At 45.5% G+C, this 18,966-nt stretch overlaps 1 protein-coding gene across 1 annotated transcript in view; it reads left to right on the top strand.

Moving 5' to 3' along the window:
- LOC105986368 (chromosome unknown open reading frame, human C1orf101) overlaps positions 1 to 18,966 on the top strand; it is a gene marked incomplete at its 5' end in the record, with an annotated part of 55,483 nt that overhangs the window by 5,367 nt on the left and 31,150 nt on the right. The window contains 6 exons of the mRNA XM_013017259.1: positions 5,061 to 5,167; positions 8,543 to 9,035; positions 11,944 to 12,421; positions 16,849 to 17,291; positions 17,741 to 17,799; positions 18,645 to 18,720. Of these exons, the coding sequence (XP_012872713.1) occupies positions 5,061 to 5,167; positions 8,543 to 9,035; positions 11,944 to 12,421; positions 16,849 to 17,291; positions 17,741 to 17,799; positions 18,645 to 18,720 (1,656 nt within the window). The remainder of the gene's footprint in view (positions 1 to 5,060; positions 5,168 to 8,542; positions 9,036 to 11,943; positions 12,422 to 16,848; positions 17,292 to 17,740; positions 17,800 to 18,644; positions 18,721 to 18,966) is intronic.

Below are 18,966 nucleotides of genomic sequence, written 5' to 3'. Positions count from 1 at the left end.
CTGGGCGCTGTCCCTCAGCTCTTCAGCTCAAGGCTAGCGCTCTACCACTTGAGCCACAGCGCCACTTCCAGCTTTTTTCTTTTAGCTTATGTGATGCTGAGGAATTGAACCCAGGGCCTCAGGCATGCAAGGCAAGCGCTCTACCACTGAGCCACCTTCCCAACCCCGAAGTCCTTTCTTTAATTTGTTATAAATTTACCTCTTCAAGCTTTAAGTTCTGTCTCCTGTTACAAATGAAATGTACTGAAGCCAGGCATGGCGGCTTACCACTAGCTGCTGGGAAATGGATAGCATGGACTAAAGTCTGAGGCTAGCCCTGGTGTAAGAGTTCATGAGACTCCATTTCAACCGGTGGCTGGAGACAGTGGTACACTCCCATCCCATCGCAACACGAGGAGGCACAAAACTGGAAGCCGCAGTCCAGGCTAGCCCTGGCCTCAAAAACAACTAACAGCCAGGCATGGTGGCTCATGCCACCGGTAATCTTAGCTACTCAGGAGGCTGAGATCTAAGCATCAAGGTCCAAAGCCAGCCCTGGCAGGAAAGCTTGTAAGACTCTTATCTCCAATTAAGCTCCTCCCCCCCAAAAAAAAGACAGAAATAGAGCTGTGACCCAACTGGTAGGACATTAGCCTTGCACAAAAAAGCTCAGGGACAGTGCCCAGGCCCTGAGTTCAAGCCCAAGGACCAGCACAAAAAACAGGATGATGGACAGAGTGGTTCAAGTGACAGAGTGCCTGCCACATAAGAACAGGACCCTGAGAAAAAAAGAAAAGAGAAAGTAGGATAAGTAAGCAAGCCAACCATTCCTGTCGGGACTGTAAGAAAAGAAAAAGAGCAGAGTGGTGAACTCAGCAGTCCAACAGGTTTTATTCAGAAGGAAAGCCTGGGAAGGGCTAGCTGGCCTCAGCCAGGCTGAACAGGAAAGGTTCCCTCCCTCCTAAACATTACGTGAAAAAGGTGAAGTCAGGCAGGTGGCGGGGAGCAGGGTGAGCTGGAGGCAAGGTGGTTGTGACTGAGGCGTTCCAAGGGTTCAACAGCATCCGTGTCCATCAGAAGCGTTAGCACCAGATGTGGCCTTGGTCTCAGGTTCTCTTCAAGAATGCAGGGTCTAGATGGATTCACTGCAGAATTCTATAAGACCTTAAAAGAAGAACTAATACTCCTCAAGCTCTTCAGAGAAACAGAGGAGGGAGCTATCCCAAATTCATTCTATGAAGCCAATCTCACACTCATCCCCAAACAAGGCAAAGACCCAACCAAAAAGGAGAATTACAGGCCAATTTCCTTGATGAACACAGATGCAAAGATCCTTAACAAGATTCTAGCTAACAGAATCCAGAAACACATAAAAAAATCATACACTATGACCAGGTAGGCTTCATCCCAGAGATGCAGGGATGGTTTAACATATGTAAGTCAATAAATGTAATCCAACACATCAACAGAGCCAAGGTCAAGAATCACATGATTATCTCCACAGATGCAGAAAAGGCCTTTCATAAAATTCAACATTCATTCATGCTAAAAGCTCTGGAGAAAATAGGAATAGAAGGAACATTTCTAAAAACAATGAAAGCCATTTATGACAGACCAATAGCCAATATTATACTTAATGGGGAAAAGCTACAACCAATTCTTCTAAAATCAGGAACAAGGCAAGGATGCCCACTGTCTCCACTCCTCTTCAATATAGTCCTGGAACCCTTATCCAGGGCAATAAGGCAAGAAAAAGACATTAAAGGGATCCACATAGGCAAAGAAGAAGTTAAACTATCCCTTTTTGCAGATGACATGATATTATACCTTCACGATCCCAAAAACTCCATCCCCAAACTCTCTTAGAAATCATAAATCACTTCGGCAAAGTAGCAGGATGCAAAATCAACCCACAAAAATCAGTTGCCTTCCTGTACACTGACAATGTACAAGCAGAGAGGGAAATAAAGGGAGCAACCCCATTCACAATAACCTCCCAAAAAATAAAATATTTAGGAATTAACCTAACCAAAGATGTAAAAGAACTAATGAAAACTATAAAAAGTTAAAGAAATTGCAGAAGACACTAGGAGATGGAAAGACCTCCCATGCTCTTGGATAGGCAGATTTAATATAGTGAAAATGTTAATACTGCCAAAATTAATATACAAATTCAATGCAATTCCTATTAAAATCCCAATGATGTACATCACTGAAATACAGAAAACAGTCTAAAAATTCATATGGAACAACAAAAGCCCTAGAATAGCCAAAACAATTCTAGGGAATAAAGACAACATGGGAGGGATATCCATGCCGAACTTCAAACTCTACTATAGAGCTATAATAACAAAGACAGCATGGTACTGGCACAAAAACAGACCCGAAGACCAATGGAATAGAAGATCCAGAAATAAATCCACAGGCCTACAGCCAGCTGATATTTGACAAAGGAGCCACAGACATACAATGGAAGAAACACAGCCTCTTCAACTACTGGTGCTGGGAAAACTGGTCGGCCACATGCAGAAAACTAAACGTGGACCCCAGCCTATCACCATGCACCAACATCAACTCAAAATGGATTAAAGACCTTAACATTAAACCTGAATCTCTGAAACTACTGCAGGACAGAGTAGGAGAGACACTTGAACTTATAGGCACAGGAAGGAACTTCCTGAACAGAGTCCCAGGGTCACAACAAGGGAGAGAGACTCGACAAATGGGACTACCTTAAAATAAAAAGCTTCTGCACAGCTAAATCTATCGCAACTAAGCTAGAAAGACAACCAACTAATTGGGAAAAAATATTTACCAGCAATATATCAGACAAGGGGTTAACATCCAGTATATACAGGGAACTCAAGCAACTAATCCCTCCCAAACCTAAAAAACCAATTACTAAATGGGCAAGGGAACTAAAGAGGGACTTCTCAGATGAAGAAATAAAAATGGCAAAGAAACACATGAGGAAATGTTCACCATCCCTGGTGGTGAAGGAAATGCAAATTAAGACAACCCTGAGATACCACCTTACCCTAGTTAGAATGTCCCACATCCACAAGTCAGCCAAAGACAAATGCTGGAGGGGATGTGGAGAAAGAGGAACCCTATTACACTGCTGGTGGGAATGTACACTTATACAACCACTTTGAAAAGCAGTCTGAAGGATCCTTAGAAAGCTAAAGATTGACCTCCCTTACGACCCAGTCATACCACTTCTAGATAGCTATCCTGAACAACAGGAACCAGTATACAAGGACACTACACCTCATGTTTATTGCAGCACTGTTCACAATAGCCAGGATATGGAAACAACCCAGATGCCCCACCACAGATGAATGGATCCAAAAATTGTGGTATCTATACACAATGGAATCTTATACAGCCATTAGAAATGACAAAATAATGGCATTTGCAGGGAAATGGATGGAGCTAGAAGAAATCATGTTGAGTGAGGTAAGCCAAGAGCAAAGAGACAAATGGTACATGGTCTCCCTGATAAGTGGATGTTAAATCCAAAATGTTAGGTGATACGACAAAATTAACAGGACTTAAAAACAAAGAACTCCCACTCATCTGGTTGAACCACTACTACATAACCCCATGCTGCTGATCACGTGTATGGTGTATTGTGTACACCGTTATATGTTATAGACTGTGATAGATTTTGCTCCAGGAAAGTTAGAATGAGCTTGTGACTTTAATTGGGCTTATTATTCCACAATACTGTGAAATTTGGGAAATTATGTAATCACTTAATTTAAAAAAAAAAAAACACCAGAAAACTAGAAGTGGCGTTATGGCTCAAGTGGTAGAGCATGAACCTTGAGCTGAATTGTTCAGGGACAGCTCCCAGGCCTAGAGCCCTACGACTGACAAAAAAAAAAAAAAAAGATTTCTTTCTAACATATTCATAAGATTATGTCTTTGTTGCCTTGTATGTCCTTCCCCCATGGTATAACCCCTGCTTTCACTATATACGATGTTGGTATATGTGGAGGGGAAGGGAAAAAACAAATTGTTAAAACAGGGATGCAGGCGGACCCATTGCAACAATGAGATGTACAAGTGGTTATGTCGAAAAACGAACTTTACAACCTTGGTGCGGGTGGGGGGGCGAGGATACGAAGGGATGGGAAGGGGAAACAAAGCAGGAGGCTACAATGCTTGATAAGAAATGTGCTCGTTATCCTACCCATGTAATTGGAACCCCTCTGTACAGCATTTTCACAATAAAAATAAATAAAAAGAATGCAGGGTCTGGCTGTTTAGGGCCAGGGGAGGAGAGGTGACTGAGCAGGGTCACAGCAAGGACACTTCTAAGCTGTGGCTGGCAGAGGAAGGTGAGTGCTTTCAGTTTAAGTCATTTTCCATGAGTTTATCTTTTTTAAATAATTTTAATTGAGATTATTTACATAAATTTCATAGGATTGGGGGATAGTGATACTTAGTTAAAGTCACACACTTATGGCTGATTTTAGAAATTCATGGCATTAACTCAGATTAAAAGAGTTATAGCCAAGTACCAATGGCTCACACCTAAAATCCTAACTACTCAGGAAGCTAAGATTAGAGGGTATGCTTCAAAGCCAGCCCTAGCAGGAAAGACTGTAAGACTCTTATCGCCAATAAACTACAAAAGGAGTGGCACTGTGGTTCAAGAGGTAGAGTGTAGCCTTGTGCAAAAGAAGCTCGGGGACAGCGCCCAGGCCCTGAGTTTGTGTACCAGGACTGGCGCAAAGACCAAAACCAAGAATGGAGGGTTATAGGTCCTCAATGGGACCCTGTCATTCACGGTGTTTGCAGCAGGGTGGGTGCTGAGCTATGCTTTGATGGCCACTTTGCAGGCTTGGGATGGAAGCCAGGGCTCTGCACACATGGGCAAGGGCAGCTCCGGGCTGCATCTCCAGCAATTCCTGCTGTTCTCCCGGGGAGGAAGCCAGATGGCTCAAAGAACTGGAGCTGCCTCCTGACAGTGTAGCGCACTCCCAAACACAAACGGTGTGTTAGCTAAAACAAATCCAATACATTGTGGTATTTTTTCAGAAAATAAAAGCCAATTTTGTGTTTTTTAACAGAATTCCCTGGTATTAACCAAGGTGCTGTCTACCTTGGGACAGAAGCCTATAATACATACACTTTTGAAGAGAAGAACATACTCCCCTGATGACAGCATGAATGAGGGGTATGTATTCTGTGTGTTGGGGAGGGAGGGGGAGAGTGGGGGTGCACATGTATGCACACCCGTGTGCACATGGCAGTCCTAGGGCTTGAACTCAGAGCCTGGTTGTTGTCCCTGAGCTTTTGTGCTTAAAGCTAGCAGTCTACCATTTGAGCCACAGCCCCACTTCCAGCTTTTTTTTGGTAGTTACTTTGAGATAAGAGATTCATGGACTTTTCTACTCCAGGCTGGTTTTGAACCACAGTCCCCAAATCCAACCTGAGTAGCTAAGATTAGAGGCATGAGCCACAGGTCCTTTTTTTCTTCTTCTTATTTCAAATATTTTTAGAAATCAAGGACCTTAAGAATTTTTTTCAAACCCTACTAGGATTTTGTGGAGTATCACTTACATGTCATTTCCAAGAGATTTGTTTTCTTATAACAAAACAATTATGAGAATGACTCCCTGTTTCTCCAGCCCATGGCACTTCTAATCTCCTGTCGGCGGCTCTGCCCAGTTTGGAGATGTGGCCCTGTACACATCACGTTAGAGTTGCCACGTGGGTGCCTCACTCTTTTTCTGTCCGGTGTGTGGCTATGTCGCATCTGGCGTAACCATGCTGCCATCAGTTACAACCCCTCTGGGTCTGGGTCTCCAGCCGCTGCGTGTTCCTTGCTCTTGGGGATGTGCCCAGGACGGAGCTTGCCAGCTATCCTCATGTGTTAACGCCTTGAGGAGCTGCCGTGCTGTTCCGCGCCGCCACACACCATGTTACATTCCTATGGGTAGTATGCCAGGGGTCCCATGTCTCCTCCACACTCTCTCCAACACTTGTTATAATTTCATTTTTAAATGATCTAACTACCAGAGAGGGTGTAAAGCACTCTATTCCAGGTTCTTCTGGATTTTTCTCATCACTAATGACGCTCAGCATATTTTCATATGTTTATTTTCTACTTAAATATCTTCTTTTCAGATCTTTTGGCATTTTTTGGCAGGGGGTCTGGTCATGGGGCCTGAACTCTGGGCCTGGGCACTGTCCCTCAGCTCTTCAGCTCAAGGCGAGTGCTCTACCACTTGAGCCACAGCGCCACTTCTGCTTTTTTTTTTTTCTGCTTATGTGGTGTTGAGGAATCTAACCCAGAGCCTTATGCATGCACTCTACCACTGAGCCACCTTCTCAGCCTCCATTTTGTCTTTATTTTTGAGTGTGTGTGTGTGTGCATGCGCACACATGCGTGCATTTCATGTGTGCATGCACACCAGTCCTGGGCCTTAGGGCTTGGGCACTGTCCCTGAGCTGTTTTCACTCAAGGCTGGAACTCTACACTTGAGCCACAGCTCTGCTTTTTGGTGTTTAATAGGAAATAAAAGTCTCATGGGTTGTCCTGCCTGGACTGGCTTTGAACCACAATCCTCAGATCTCAGCTTCCTGAGTAGCTAGGATGACAGACATGAGCCACTGGTGCCTAGTATAATTTCTTTTATTTATTAATCCTAATCACTTTGGTAGATTCTTTAGGATTTTTTTTTTTTTTTTTTGCCAGTCATGGGGCCTGAACTCAGGGTCTGGGCGCTGGCCCTCAGCTCTTCAGCTCAAGGCTAGTGCTCTACTACTGGAGATATAGCGCCACTTCCGGCCTTTTCTGTTTATGTGGTGCTGAGGAATCAAACCCAAGGCCTCATGCTTGCAAGGCATGCGCTCTACCACTGAGCCACCTTCCCAGCCCCTCTTTAGGATTTTCTATGTACAAGATCATGTTACTTGTAAATATAATTTTGCTTCTTCCTTTCCAATCTGGAGGTTATTTATTTCTCAGTACCTTTTCATGATAAAATAAATAAAAAATTAGGTATACAGAGACATCACCTCAACACAATGAAGAGCGTGTGTGACAAACCTACAGCCAACTCATGCTCACTGGGAATTGAAGGTTTTTCTTCAAGATCAGGAACAAGACAAGGATGTCCACTCTCAACACCTCTTCTCAACAGTACTAGAAACCCAAGCCAGAGAAATAACAGGCATCCTCAAAGGGAAAAGACATGAACTTGTCTCTGTTTGCTGATGACAAGATCTCACACTCAGAAAAACAAAACCAACCAACCAAATCCTTAAGCTCTACCAAAAAGTACTAGAACTCATGAACAAATTCAGTGAAGTTTCACATACAAAACCAACATTGGAAAATATATAATGCTTTCGTATTATCTAAAAATGACAATGAAGTGTAGTCCATTACCCAATAACAATAATGTACCGTAGGCCCATCTGCCACAAGGCCCCTTCCCTGTCCGGCCGCAGAGGATCAGCTCCTGGCTGTCATAGCTCACTTCTCAGAGATCCTGATCAGCTTGTGCTTCTCCAGTATATCACTCAGATAAACCCGCATTTTCTCAGTGGCTTGCTGCTCACTGTACCCAGTATGCAAGAAGTAGTAGCATCTCTCTTGCTATTGGCAAGGCATTGGAGTGTGAGTGACAACGCGGGCCATCCACCCCAGCGAAATTCCCAGGGGCCCAGTTGTGGAGTGAGCTGAATGAAAGGTTTGATTGTTCCATCTGGCCCCTTCCAGAAGCATGATGCCCAGTGAACCTCTGTGATTTTGGAGGCACCCTTTGGGTGTATTACTCCAGACCTTTTACTGATTGCCCCAAAGAGCTGCTAGTTTTGAAGGGGCCCAGGACAAGCAAAGGCTCTGTAGGGGTCCTTGGCCCCTGTGCTGGCTGCTCTACTCCACAGGCGGTACAGCCCCACAGATCTGTCAGTGGCAGACTGGGGTGCTGCTTTGAGCCCTCAGCAGGCCCTGAGTTACAGCAGCCTGAAGGTACGGATGGTGAAGGACTTCAGAGGGAACCAGAAAACTGGTGACAAATTTGGAGACGAGGTATCTGGGCAAACTTCATATGGACAAAAACATCGTTGGGTCATTCGTGTCTCCCGTGAATTCCCACCAAGGGCAGTGGAAAGGATGACCCCCTCGGGGGCTGCCAGTCACTGCGGCTGCTGCACGATGGGCTTCCGAATGAAGTGGCCGAGGGCACGGCGGCGGCGGTGGAGGTCAGGCGCAGGCCCTGCCGCAGGGCCTCGCATTCACCAAGGGCATGCTGGCCACGGCCCCTGCCCAGGCCCATCCGCCAGCAGCAGGAGCCAACTCGGAGCTCTGTTCATAGGGTGACCAGCCAGAACCTAGTGGCTAGGGGGTGATTAAACATTGGACCTTTCACGATGGAAAGGGAAGTGTTTGTGCCCTTCCTGCTGTATGGTTTGGCCTCCATGCCCAAAACGCTCTCTCCACAGTTAGAATCTGTAGACTTTCCGAGCACCTCTCCTCCATCCTGGAGGGTCACATGCTGCTCGTCTTGTTCTTACTTTACTTCCCTCCTGTGTCCCTCAGGACCTGGACAGTGCGGATACCCATGGCCAGCGACGATGTGCTGAAGGAGATCAAGGGGAACCAGGTGGCTTTCCAAGATTGCTTTATCGCGCACCTGCCTTTCCTGCTGACGGTGCCCATGCCCACCATCCCCGAGGCTCCTGGCTCTCTCCCACTCATGTCTCCCAGTGGGACACCACTAATAACTGTCTGGAACGCGTGCGCCCCTTCGTTTGTGGTGGTGGTCACCAACATGGAGACCTTTCAAACCAATGATTCCTTCCACACTTGGACCAGAGTGAGAGTGCCTCCCAATGCGCTGAGTGACTCGGAACGGCGCAGTGTGACCGACGTCATCCTACTGGACCAGGGGATGGTGTTTTTAATAAAGGGCTCGCTCTACCTGAGATCCTTGCAGGAATTTAAGAGGCTTCAGAGCAACAATGGCCTTCCTAAGGGTGGAATCCGTGGCATCGAAACCAGAAGATGGTGTGGGGGCATGTACACGTATAAGGTTAGTGGAAGATTTCCGTATGTCTACGTCCGCTGTAAACTCTAGGGGTGTTCACTGTATAGTCTACTCACTGTCACCTCAGAGATGAACAGCATTCTGCACTGTCATTTAACCTGAACCTCTGTCTTTCCCAACTCAACTTCTCAGAGGAAAGATGCATCCCCAACAAGAAACAAATTGATTTTGTTTGTTATTACTCAGTTGCTTAGTCATATATGGGTGTGGGGGGTGGGGTACTGAGGCTTGAACTGAAGATCCCACACTCTCCTTCAGCTTTTTCACTCCAGACTGAGACTCTGCCCCTCAACCCATGGCTCCAGAGACAGCATCTGCTTGGCAGTACTCCTGGGTGGCTTGGAGCCATGTGGATATTATTAGGGTTGAGCATACATTTACTATTCTGGTGTCTGTTTCCTATTAACCCCATTTATTCTCTGTTCCTTTGTTTCTCCTTTCTCACCTTATTCTGGATATATCTACTTTTTTTTGGGGGGGTCCAGTCATGGGGCCTGAACTCTGGGCCTGGGCGCTGTCCCTCAGCTCTTCAGCTCAAGGCTAGCGCTCTACCACTTGAGCCACAGCGCCACTTCCGGCTTTTTTCTTTTTTGCTTATGTGGTGCTGAGAAATCGAACCCAGGGCCTTGAGCATGCAAGGCAACCGCTCTACCGCTGAGCCACCTTCCCAGCCCTCATGTTTTCTTGTATCAAACACTCAGCCTGAGTTTGTGGCGGTGTGTAGAGGTGGATTTGTGTTGTTTTTGTTTACGGCAGGGTCTGCTCTTGAAGTCTGAGGCTAGGTAGATCCTTCTGCGTCAGCCTTCTGAGCTCTAGGAGGCCACAGCCTCGTGCTTCTGCATGGGACTTGCATTTGTCTATATAAAAGTGTTTATCGTCTCCACTTCAAAAGCTGTTTTCACTGAGTAAAGAACTACGGGATGTCCTATTATTGTTTTGGATTCTATTATTGTTTTGTTTCAAAAGCAGTTTATAAGCCAGATGGATTCTATTATTATTTTGTTTCAAAAGCATCTTATAAGCCAGGTGCCAGTGGCTCATGCCTATGAACTAGGTACTCAGGAGGCTGAGATCTGAGGATCACAGTTCAAAGCCAGCCCAAGCAAGAAAGTTCATGAGACTTATCTCCAATAAACTACTCAGAAAAAGCTGGAAGTGGCACTGTGGCTTAAGTGGCAGAGCATTAGCCTTGGGCACAAAGAGGCGCAGGGACAGTGCCCAGGCTGAATTCAAGCCCCAGGACCAAAAGAAAAACTAAAAGCAATTTATAAAGATATCAATCCATTCTCTTATGGCGTCTAATGCATTTGGCAAGGAGTTGGCCTTCATTTCTATAATTGGTCTGCAGTTCCACAATTGCCACAGTCGCTGTAAGATTTATTCTTTTTTTTTTTCTTTTTTTGGTCGGTTGTGGGGCTTGAATTCTGGGCCTGGGCGCTGTCCCTCAGCTCTTCAGCTCAAGGCGAACACTCTACCACTTGAGCTACAGCGCCACTTCTGGTTTTTCTGGTGGTTTTATTGGAGATAGGAGTCTCACGGTCTCTCCTGCCCTGGCTGGCTTTGAACCGTGATTCTCAGATCTCAGCCTCCTGAGTAGCTAGGATTACAGGCGTGAGCCACCAGTGCCCGGCTAAGATTTATTCTTATCTTTGGTTTGAACCTATTTTGTTCTGATTATCTCTGATTATCTGCTTGAGGGCCATTGGGGCTTCTTGGGTCTTGTCTGATAATAATTCCAGAAGGTTGTTGGCTATAACATCTTCAAATCTGTCTTATCCCCCATTTCCTGGACAGGATGCTTGATACTGAGCCAGAGCTCGAGCTCTCGGAGGAGTCCTTCATTATTTTTTCACTCTGGCTTTCTTTCTTTGTATTTTGGTTTGTATAAGTGCTGTGAACCTGTCTCAAAGTTCATTGCTTCTTCTTTTTTGTTGTTGTTGGTCTTAGGGCTTGAACTCAGAGCCTGGGCACTGTTCTCTGTCTCTGTTTTTTTGCTCAAGACTAGCACACTACCACTTTTAATTCACAGTGCCACTTCTGGTTTTCTGGTGGTTAATTAGAAATAAGAGTCTCATGGACTTTTCTGCCCAGACTGGCTTCAAACCTTGATCCACAGATCTCAGCCTTCTGAGTAGCTAGGATTACAGGCATGAGCAACTGGCACCCAGTAAGATTTTAAAAGGGAATTCAGATTTGTTATTCTGCTAATAGAAATAATATGTAGCCAGGCGCTGGTGGCTAACGCCTGTAATCCTAGCTACTCAGGAGGCTGAGATCTAAGGATCACAGTTCAAAGCCAGCCCAGGCAGGAAAGTCCATGACACTCTTATCTCCAATGAACCACCAGAAAATCAGGAGTGGCGCTGTGGCTCAAGTGGTAGAGCAATAGCCTTGAGCTGAAGAGCTGAGGGACAGCGCCCAGGCCCAGAGTTCAAGCCCCAAGACTGACAAAAAAGAAAAGGAAACAGAAACAGTATGTGAGAGAATAAAGTTGGCATAATAGTTTATTTTTTATGATTTTTATATGATGTGGTATATTTTTTTCCATTTTGATTCATTTATATCAGTTATGGAGGGAAGGTCATTGTTACATCTCCACACATTTACATTATATGCCAGTCACTCATCCTTTATAATGTGATGTATTTTTATTTAATACACTTAGAAATCTGAAATACCATTCTCAAACATACTACTACAGAATCTACCACTAGTGCAATTTGATTTAATAATGTATTTTCTTGGCACTATAGGGACCAGGGGCTTCATCGCCTGCTCACTCCAAACCACAGCCCGCCCCTGCCTTTTCTTTATAAATGGAGTACGCTAGACATCAGACATTGTTAGATGTTTCTCTAAACCTCATTTTTCTGTGTTTCTGTTTTTCTTACAGATAAAAAGAGGCCAAAGTGTCATATTGGCCTGGACAGAAAATGAAATTTACCTCCAATATTCCTCCTTAAAGTTTGTCAAATTAATAACCACGACGGAACTGAAACGTATTCTGGGTCTTCCATCAGATGACACCCTGACCGTGCTGCACCTGGAGTACACACTGCATCCCGAGGAGTTCGCTGTGCTAGCCCAGCACTGTGGCTCCTGCACCACCACCAAAAAGGTTTACATCATGGTCTATAACGAGTACTCAACACACTGGGTCTGCCAGGACTTCGCCCTCGAGATCCCCATGGATTCTTCACTCATCCCACATTTCTTGTACTCAGCCACGCCAGATATGATCCTGTGGGACAGACACAGAGTGTACTATTGTTACCAAAACTTCACTGTGACTGGAACTATACGCACAACTACCGGAGAGGAAAATCTGTCACTGTTATCCGGTGACAGCAATATTCATGACGTTTTTGTAGGTGAGATGCCAACATCCTTCCTGCTAAAAGCATTGTAGCTTTCATCGTAACTTCCCGGAGGTGTGGTCATCTCAGATGCTCCATTTGTGGGGCTTTTGATGGTTGGCGGCACGCCTCTCACCATCTAGCAGTGAATAGATCTGAAATTCAACTACTGTCAACTATGATCTCACAGAGCAGCCTGGTACATCCAAATTCTTCTTTCTAGCTTCCTACTGGTCAATGATGCTAAGGAAGCAATTTATATACATAGGCATTGCTGGGGCAGGGGGCCTGCTCTCCGAATCCTGGAGAGGACCCTTCGGGTGGCTGCTAGAAATCCATGCCTCCCCTGGAAATCCCTGCCTCCTCTGGTCTTTCAGCTCAACCTTGTCATCATATGGCTTCTCCATGTGAGTCTCTGTCTCCACATGGCCCAGTCAGACTGAGTGCAGGACCACTCCCAATCCAGGAAGAAAGACATTGTCTTAACAAAGTTCAATAATCCTATTTCTAAAAGTGTCCCAACTTGCTGGGCGCTGGTGGCTCACGCCTGTCATCCTAGCTACTCAGGAGGCTGAGATCTGAGGATCGCGGTTCAAAGCCAGCCCGGGCAGGAGAGACCGTGAGACTCCTATCTCCAATAAAACCACCAGAAGACCAGAAGTGGCGTTGTAGCTCAAGTGGTAGAGCACTCACCTTGAGCTAAAGAGCTGAAGGACAGCGCCCAGGCCCAGAGTTCAAGCCCCACGGCTGACAAAAAAAAAAAAAAAGTGTCCCAACTCTAAAGTGGTCCTGGTAGTCAGAACTTCAATGCGTCTTTTAAAAACTATACTTAAAAAGTGTTGTAGAGCCTGGCTCAGTGGCTCACACCTGTAATCCTAGCTACGCAGGAGACTGAGATCTGAGGATCACAGCAACTCTGGGCAAGAAAGTCCCTCTATGAGATTCTTTTTTTGTTTTTTTTGTTTTTTTTGGGGGGGTCCAGTTGTGGGGCCTGAACTCTGAGCCTGAGCGCTGTCCTTCAGCTCTTCAGCTCAAGGCTAGTGCTCTACCACTAGAGCCACAGCACCACTTCCAGCTTTTTGCTTATGTGGTGCTGAGGAATCGAACCCATGAGACTCTTATCTCCAGTTAATCACCCAAAAGCCAGAGTGGAGCTGTGACTCAAATGCTAGAATACTAGCCTATCAGAAAAGCTCAGGGATGTTGCCCAGGCCCTGAGTTCAAGTCCCTGGATGGGCAAAACAAAACAAAAACCATCATAGATTTTAGATATATTTGTCTTCAAATTCACAAATAAGCCACTGAAGTCATGAGCTCTCTAGGCCTCAGTTTCCTAATCTATACTATAAGGCTCCTGTTTCAATTAGATAAGGAATTGTGCCTAAAATGCTTAGAAAAAAAAATGCTTGTCATTTGTCATCGTCATCAGAGAACCCCTTACCAGTTCTTACCTTAACAAATTAGATGTATACTTGTTTACTAATCAGATCTTCCACAAGAAGCTAATCTGGGACTTTGTTCTATTTGCTGCTTCTAGTCCTCCATGTCTAGAAAAGTGTATAATCCGTGCACTTTGGAATAAGTGAATGAAAAAAATATTCACTAAACATCAACTAAATCAGACACAGTTCCACCCTCTTAGGGTTCACAAAGTTTTTAGCAGAGGATGAACATGCAGGTCAGGATTATTTGTTTCTGTGGCAGAGCTGGCATATGGCGCTATAGACAAACGTACAAAGGAATCCTTGCCCAAATTTGGGGGGCTGAGTGGGGACTGAGGAAAGATTCCTAGAAGAAATGGTGTCTAAACTGCGATCTGGGAAGTAAACAGAGATTGTTGAATAGGAAGACAGTGATGGCCCAGAGGCACAGACAGTATGAGAGAGAGAGAGAGTCAGCAAACTAGACACACATTTCTCCTGGAGAAAAGGGTTTCTTCAGCAAAAATAGTCGGGTGATGAAAAGCCAGACAAGTCTTAAATGTTCCCTCTCTCAAGGCCCTAGAGAAGCTGAGATGTGTTTTAAGCAAGAGAGAACCAGAATTATGTTAGTGTTTTTGTTTTTATCTTTTTGTGCCAGTCCTGGGCACTGTCCCTAACCTAAGACTAGCACCCTACCACATGAGCCATAGCTCCACTTCCAGCTTTTTTTGGTGCTTAATTGGAGATGAGTCTCAGGGGTTTTTTTTTGGCCTGGGCTAGCTTCAAAAATCCATCCTCATATCTCAGCCTCCTGAGTAGCTGGGATTACAGGCATGAGTCTCTGGTGCCTGGCTTTATGTCGTGTTTTTTAAAAGCCCATGGGCCACCATGATAAAGAGATTGATCAGGAGGACACACTGGGGGACATTTCAGAGGATTTCTAATACCAGCTGTGATGGTGCCCCACAGAAACCTGCAAGGAGACGCTTCGGCTGCCCAGCTTGCCTGAACTCCAGAGCCCAAGGCGCCTTTTTCTCGCCGTTCTGTCCCATCAGCTCACTCCTTCCTACACTTTTCAGACAGCAAATGCAGATACGAACGTGCTTTCAAAGCAACTCAATACATCGAAAATGAGCACCATTTTAGCTATTGCATAATGTTCCGTTGTTGTTTAATGAAGCTAGAGATATGTTCCTTTGCTCTTACAAGTGATGTTCAGAGAACATGCAGATACATACACAAGAATTTCTGTACAAATAATAAGATTCCTGAATGAAAGGCAAGTTAAAAGTGGATGAGTCCTCCAATCACCCTCCTGCAAGGTTTACCGCAAACCAAACTCCTCAGATAATACATGAAAGTGTCTGCATGTGATCTCTCTTTCTTACCATTATGTAGGGAAAAAAAAGTGATTCTCATTTGATTACACATCTTGTAATCAGGCCTTTAGTGTCATGTATCAGTTATACTCTTTTGCTTCTATTCATATATTTTAGACACTTTTATTTTGTCGGTCATGGGGCTTGAACTCTGGGCCTGGGCGCTGTCCCTCAGCTCTTCAGCTCAAGGCTAACGCTCTACCAGTTGTGCCACAGCGCCACTTCCGGCTTTTTTCTTTTTGCTTATGTGGTGCTGAAGAATCAAACCCAGGGCCTCATGCATGCAACGCAAGCGCTCTACCACTGAGCCATCTTCCCAGCCCCATTTTAGACACTTTTATACAGAGTTATCTATATACATACTTTTTTTTTTTTTTTGCCCATCCTAAGGCTTGAACTCAGGGCCTAGTCACTGTCCCTGAGCTTTTGTATTCAAGGCTAGGATTCTACCACTTGGGCTACAGCTCTACTTTTACATTTGGTGGTTAATTGGAGATAAGTCTCATGGACTTTCTTGCATGAAAGATCTTTTTCCATCCCTTCACTTGGAACTTGGGTTTATCTTTGACTGAGACAAGTTTCTTTGACACAACAAATGATTGGATTTTGTGTTTTGATCCAATCTGCTGTTCTACATCTTTTGGTTGGGGAGTTGAGCCGTTGATGTTTAATGTTATGATGGAGAAATATGTTTCCTGCCATTTGTTTGTTTTCCTGTAGTGTGCTTCTTTCCTCTTGTCGTGTTTACTAGTCTTTTAGTGATTTTTATTCAATGCTGTCTTTTCTTGACTTCAGTTGTTTTGTAGTTCTGACTCATGAATTCCATTACTTTTTGTTTGTCATGAAAGCTTTTCATTTCATCATCAATTGTGAATATTAGCTTCACTAGTGGACTCTATCTTCCTGTTATTCTGAGGTCACAGAACTATCAGGATCGAATGCTGGCAAGGCCTCTACTCCTGGTTTATAGACAGCCACGTGGCCCAGAGGTCCCAGGGGGAAGGGAGAAGGCTTTGCTCCTCTCCTAACAAGGACACCATCAGATTTGCACCCCACCCTAGGTCCTATAATCTCAGGCTCTACAGGCCTTTTCTCACAGTGGGGTCAGGGCTTCCCACAGAAATTAGGCAGGGGAGGGGGGAGAACAAGCCCACCTCAACAATACTATTGTAGCCATGTCATGCTCAAAAACTCTTCCTATGTAATTGAAAGAGATCCAGTGACCAGAAGAGAAATGTGTTTGGGAAAGTAGAAGAGTTCTCCAGTGCAGGTAGAGTTCAGAGTTCACACTAAAAGCATATAGTGATTGTGAAAGAAATGATTTGGATTAAAAGTATGCTCTGGGTACCAGTGACGCATGCCTGTCATCCTAGCTACTCAGGGGGCTGAGAGCTGAGGACTGAGATTCAGTGCCAGACCAGGCAGAAAAGTCTATGAGACTATTATCTCCAGTTACCCAGCAAAGAACTGGAAGTGGGGTTGTGGCTCATGTGGTAGAGTGCCAGCCTTAAGAGGAATAACCAAGCAAGAGTGTAAGGCCCTGAGTTCAAGCCCCAATATTGACACAAAAAAGAAAATATGCTTCAGTAAAACAACACGATTCCTGGTTACTTAAAAATAATACTTTTCTCTTTTTTCCCAGATTATTTTGGAAATATTATAGTACAAATGGAAAACAATATAATGTTTTATTTCAAGATTAATATTAGAGATGCAATAAAAATGCATGTGTGGACAAGCGAGAGGGTGAAGTCCGCGTTCTGCCTCAGTGCCTCCTCCCTGGTGTATCTGGTGAACATCTTCGACAATGGCACAGTAAAACCGCAGGAATACCCCTTAAATCTGGAAGTCCAGAGTGTGACTTTGAGAACAGACGACAAATGCCCATACATGGCATTTCATAATAATATTTTTCAGCTTTTTTATTTTTTGGACAAAGGAGAAAGCCTCACCGTTTGGGCTCAGATAGTTTATCCAGAAAATGTTGGTGTATATATTGTTGTGGAATCATATGGCCCCAAAATATTAACAATGCAAAAAGTAACTAAGTATGAAATCGCCCTGGGATACTGCACGAAGACTACAGTAAGTTCATATTTTAAACTCCATTTGATTTTTAATAAATATAAAAAGTATAATATTAGTATTTTTGTTTCTTGGGGGTTGTTTTTTTATTCGTGTGTGTGTGTGTGTGTGTGCGTGCGCGCGCGTGCGTGCACATGAGAATGTGTGCCCCTGTGCTAGTCCTGAGGCTTGAACTCATGGCCTGGATGCTATCCTGGAGCTTCTTTTGCTCAAGGCGAACACTCTACCACTGAGTCACAGCTCCACTCCCAGCTTTACTGGTTGTTTAGTGGAGCTAAGATTCTTACACACTTTCCTGCCTGGGCTGGCTTTGAACCGTGATCCTCAGGTCTCAGCCTCCTGAGTAGCTAGGATTACAGGTGTGAGCACCTGCATGTAGAATGCTATGACGCTCCATGCAGCCTCACCCTCACTTTCCTGCTTTACATACATTTAATTTTCTTTTTCAGACAATCACATTTTCTCAGGATGCAAATTATGAGTCAGTACAGGATTACTTCAGTGTGCAGTAAGTGTGGCTTTTAACTTTGCAACCCTGGTTATTGATTTGTAGGTATTCTTTTATTAAAGTGGCTTCATGTATACTTCCAAATAGCCTTACCCCCCCCCTCCCCCCCGCTTCTCCCTCTGCCCTCTAACGGCCTGAGTCCCTTCATGTGGCTTTGGCTGGGGATATTTGCTGAGAATTACGTTGCAGAAGAATACACATTAAATTGCCCACATGTTTTTGTTTCCTCCTAGCTTTTTTTTCCTCAAAAGGGTACAATGTGTGAATCAGGCTTTTGAATTTTTTTCTCCTGTTATTTTGAGCCTTCACATTTTGTCTGAACACAAAATGATTCATGCACATTTGACAGGAAAGATAGGCGTCGATGGCTCACACCTGTCATCCTAGCTACTCAGGAGGCTGAGATCTGAGTTCAAAGCCAGCCCATGCAGGAAGGTCCATGAGACTCATCTCTTAATTAAGCACGCGCGCGCGCGCGCACACACACACACACACACACACACAGCCAAGTTAGAGCCGTGGCTCAAGTGGTAGAGTGCTAGCCTTGTAAAGAGCTCAGAGAGCACCTAGGTTCAGAGTTCAAGCCCCAGGATTGGCGCGCGCGCGTGTACACATCCTGTCTGACCTCCTTTTGGACCGCAGGCGGCTGACATCACGCATGCGCCTGTGGTTAGGAGACCGAGGGGAGCGGGCTGAGCACGCAGCGGCTCCCAGCGCGCTCCCGCCTCCGTCCAGGAGGGGGCAGCGCGGGACGCCGCACGCTGAGGCCACGGCCCGGGAGGGGGCAGCGAGGCGGGGCCGGCGGCCCCTCGGGCTCTCGGTGACCTGTGCGTTGCTTTTCCTAGAGAGAAGAACTCGGGACTGGTGCTCATCCAGCTCCGACCGAGTGAATACTCAAAGACATGCCCCATAGCCCAAAAGGTGAGTGTCCGGTGGGGGCTGTCGCGCCGCGGCCGGCCGGCACTGCGCTAACGTTGGCGTCTTGCTCCTGAGAGCCCGCCGCCTGCCCTGGGGTGTGCGCGAGCGCCCGGGCACGCGGCGCTCCCGTCTCGGCGTGCGCGTGCGCGGGGGAGGCTCGACCCCAGAGCCACCCGAGCCACGCCTCCGCTGCTGACTTTCCCGCGGACTTTCCTGCCTGGGCTGGCTTCCCACAGGCGGAGGCCTCAC

Source organism: Dipodomys ordii, unplaced genomic scaffold, assembly GCF_000151885.1.
Source record: "Dipodomys ordii isolate 6190 unplaced genomic scaffold, Dord_2.0 Scaffold35, whole genome shotgun sequence".
NCBI classification, from domain to species: domain Eukaryota; kingdom Metazoa; phylum Chordata; class Mammalia; order Rodentia; family Heteromyidae; genus Dipodomys; species Dipodomys ordii.
The sequence above is the reverse complement of the archived record's forward strand: the minus strand, read 5'-3'. Positions and strand labels throughout refer to the sequence as shown.